Source organism: Procambarus clarkii, chromosome 78 (assembly GCF_040958095.1).
Source record: "Procambarus clarkii isolate CNS0578487 chromosome 78, FALCON_Pclarkii_2.0, whole genome shotgun sequence".
NCBI classification, from domain to species: domain Eukaryota; kingdom Metazoa; phylum Arthropoda; class Malacostraca; order Decapoda; family Cambaridae; genus Procambarus; species Procambarus clarkii.
In genome coordinates this window covers 13,832,209-13,835,894 of record NC_091227.1, presented here as the reverse complement: position 1 = coordinate 13,835,894, position 3,686 = coordinate 13,832,209, and the positions used below count along the sequence as shown (strand labels likewise).

At 48.8% G+C, this 3,686-nt stretch overlaps 1 protein-coding gene across 1 annotated transcript; it reads right to left on the bottom strand.

Moving 5' to 3' along the window:
* Window positions 1–1,345: 1,345 nt before the first annotated feature.
* Window positions 1,346–2,101, bottom strand: LOC138357495 (nascent polypeptide-associated complex subunit alpha, muscle-specific form-like). Its single transcript, XM_069314353.1, has one exon. The coding sequence runs from the start codon at window positions 2,099–2,101 to the stop codon at window positions 1,346–1,348; it is 756 nt and encodes a 251-aa protein (XP_069170454.1).
* Between the last annotated feature and the right edge of the window lie 1,585 nt (window positions 2,102–3,686).

Genomic DNA, 3,686 nt, shown 5'->3' with positions numbered 1-3,686 from the left:
GTAAGCAAGGACATACACGTCCCCAGTAAACAAGGACATACATACACGTCCCCAGTAAACAAGGACATACACGTCCCCAGTAAACAAGGACATACACGTCCCCAGTAAACAAGGACATACACGTCCCCAGTAAGCAAGGACATACACGTCCCCAGTAAGCAAGGACATACACGTCCCCAGTAAACAAGGACATACACGTCCCCAGTAAAACAAGAACATACACATCCCCAGTAAACAAGGACATACACGTCCCCAGTAAACAAGGACATACACGTCCCCAGTAAACAAGGACATACACGTCCCCAGTAAGCAAGGACATACACGTCCCCAGTAAACAAGGACATACACGTCCCCAGTAAACAAGGACATACACGTCCCCAGTAAGCAAGGACATACACGTCCCCAGTAAACAAGGACATACACGTCCCCAGTAAGCAAGGACATACACGTCCCGGTAAACAAGGACATACACGTCCCCAGTAAGCAAGGACATACACGTCCCCAGTAAACAAGGACATACACGTCCCCAGTAAGCAAGGACATACACGTCCCCAGTAAACAAGGACATACACGTCCCCAGTAAAACAAGAACATACACATCCCCAGTAAACAAGGACATACACGTCCCCAGTAAACAAGGACATACACGTCCCCAGTAAACAAGGACATACACGTCCCCAGTAAACAAGAACATACACATCTCCAGTAAACAAGGACATACACGTCCCCAGTAAACAAGGACATACACGTCCCCAGTAAACAAGGACATACACGTCCCCAGTAAACAAGGACATACACGTCCGAAATTATACCCAGATCCAATACAAAAAACACTGGGAAAAAAAAGGTCAAAAGATGAATTCAAAATTCAAGATAAAAACATGTCTTATTGTAGCCATTATTATTCGAAATTGCTTTTAGCTCAATGTCTTTATTATTTTAAACTTTTTTGGGGGGGACAAGAAATGTTTTTTTGTTTCTCTGGAACATAAACAACGTTTTGTTTATTTTGGTGGGTTTCTCTCGTGGTATAAGAGGTGGTCCTCTTGCCTAGAGTCTCTAAGCTCTTGTGTCTGCATTTATCTTAATTTTTTTCCCTGTTTTTCATTTGTCTTATTCTTTTATCTGTCTCGCTCTACTCTGTATTTATTTTGTCTATGCTGCTTCTCTCTTTCGTTCCTTCACCACGGCCATAATAACCGTTGTTTTTATCTCTTCCTTGAAGTGCTTCATCATTCCTCCTCCTCCCTCCTCCACTTTCTCTTTAATTTATCGGTTTGTCCTACTTCCCAAGCTTCTCCCTCTGTTCTTTTTCCTCCATTTTTTTAAATTTGTCTTTTTAGCGTCATTCTCTTGTGCGTATGTCAAAAGTGGCACCTCGAGGCATCAGTGTAGCACCTCGAGGCGTCAGTGTAGCACCTCGAGGCGTCAGTGTAGCACCTCGAGGCGTCAGTGTAGCACCTCGAGGCATCAGTGTAGCACCTCGAGGCGTCAGTGTAGCACCTCGAGGCGTCAGTGTAGCACCTCGAGGCGTCTGTGTAGCACCTCGAGGCGTCTGTGTAGCACCTCGAGGCGTCAGTGTAGCACCTCGAGGCGTCAGTGTAGCACCTCGAGGCGTCAGTGTAGCACCTCGAGGCGTCAGTGTAGCACCTCGAGGCGTCAGTGTAGCACCTCGAGGCGTCTGTGTAGCACCTCGAGGCGTCAGTGTAGCACCTCGAGGCGTCAGTGAAGCACCTCGAGGCGTCAGTGTAGCACCTCGAGGCGTCAGTGTAGCACCTCGAGGCGTCAGTGTAGCACCTCGAGGCGTCAGTGTAGCACCTCGAGGCGTCAGTGTAGCACCTCGAGGCGTCAGTGTAGCACCTCGAGGCGTCAGTGTAGCACCTCGAGGCATCAGTGTAGCACCTCGAGGCGTCAGTGTAGCACCTCGAGGCGTCAGTGTAGCACCTCGAGGCGTCAGTGTAGCACCTCGAGGCATCAGTGTAGCACCTCGAGGCGTCAGTGTAGCACCTCGAGGCGTCAGTGTAGCACCTCGAGGCGTCAGTGTAGCACCTCGAGGCGTCAGTGTAGCACCTCGAGGCGTCAGTGTAGCACCTCGAGGCATCAGTGTAGCACCTCGAGGCATCAGTGTGTGTTAAGTATGGCTCACTTTCTACTTGGTACAATAATACTCATACACACGTATTGGGTCTTTTTCATCAGCTTCATATAAGCACTAGAGTATCATAGCCAGTTTCCCCAGTATTACTTGCCTTGCTAAGTGAACTGGGGGTTCAGATCCTGAACCCCATTATGTGCCTCTGTAACCCATCCACGGGAAGGGTATGGGATGCATAATAAATTATTAAACTAAACACGTGGGTTATCCAACATCTGACACCCAGGTGTACAAGAGTTCTATCGTGTCTAACAGCAGATTGAAACTAATCTCAATAGTCATTATATATATGTCCATTTTTTTCTGAATCAATCTTTAATCAATTCCCGGAAGTCGAAGAGAATAATAACGTGGATGAAACAAATAACCGAACACTCACACATGTGAAATGAAAGTTACAAGTGTCACTTTCGTGTCAGATGTGCTTGTTGGTTGGGTTATTTCTTATTTCCTGGAAGTCATTTCAGCAAAATTGTGCAGCGTCAAAATTTCCTGCATTGTGTAACGTTCAACGACCAAGAGTGTTCACTTACCAGCGACATTCTCTGCAAAAATATTAAGACCAAGAGTTGCAATCCACTCCCAGCAATGTAATCCTCTCTGTGCAGCTACCGTGACGAATATCACTCCTCGGCGCTCTTATCCTTGAAGCATCTGGCCCATTCTTTTACTCAGTCTTCCCAGGGTGAGAGAGCCTGGCCAGAGAGTACTGGCCACATCTGGCCCGTCCTCTTACTCAGTCTTCCCAGGGTGAGAGAGCCTGGCCAGAGAGTACTGGCCACATCTGGCCCGTCCTCTTACTCAGTCTTCCCAGTGTGAGAGAGCCTGGCCAGAGAGTACTGGCCACATCTGGCCCGTCCTCTTACTCAGTCTTCCTAGGGTAAGGGAGCCTGGCCAGAGAGTACTGGCCACATCTGGCCCGTCCTCTTACTCAGTCTTCCTAGGGTAAGGGAGCCTGGCCAGAGAGTACTGGCCACATCTGGCCCGTCCTCTTACTCAGTCTTCCCAGGGTGAGAGAGCCTGGCCAGAGAGTACTGGTCACATCTGGCCCGTCCTCTTACTCAGTCTTCCTAGGGTAAGGGAGCCTGGCCAGAGAGTACTGGCCACATCTGGCCCGTCCTCTTACTCAGTCTTCCTAGGGTGAGAGAGCCTGGCCAGAGAGTACTGGCCACATCTGGCCCGTCCTCTTACTCAGTCTTCCTAGGGTAAGGGAGCCTGGCCAGAGAGTACTGGCCACATCTGGCCCGTCCTCTTACTCAGTCTTCCTAGGGTAAAGGAGCCTGGCCAGAGTACTGGGCGCATCTGGTCCGTCTTATTATTCTGTCTTTTCAAGTTAGGCGAGCTCGGCGACCACACGGTATCACCATTTACAAGAAAGAACGCTCGAGGTATACTCATCTCAAGAGAACGCTCGAGCTATACTCATCTCAAGAGACCTTGCGGCATTTCGTCAAGAAAAACGATATCCCCGCTCACGACAAAAGCAAATGAAAGAAATCTTAATATAGAAAAATCCCTCCGTAGTTTCTGT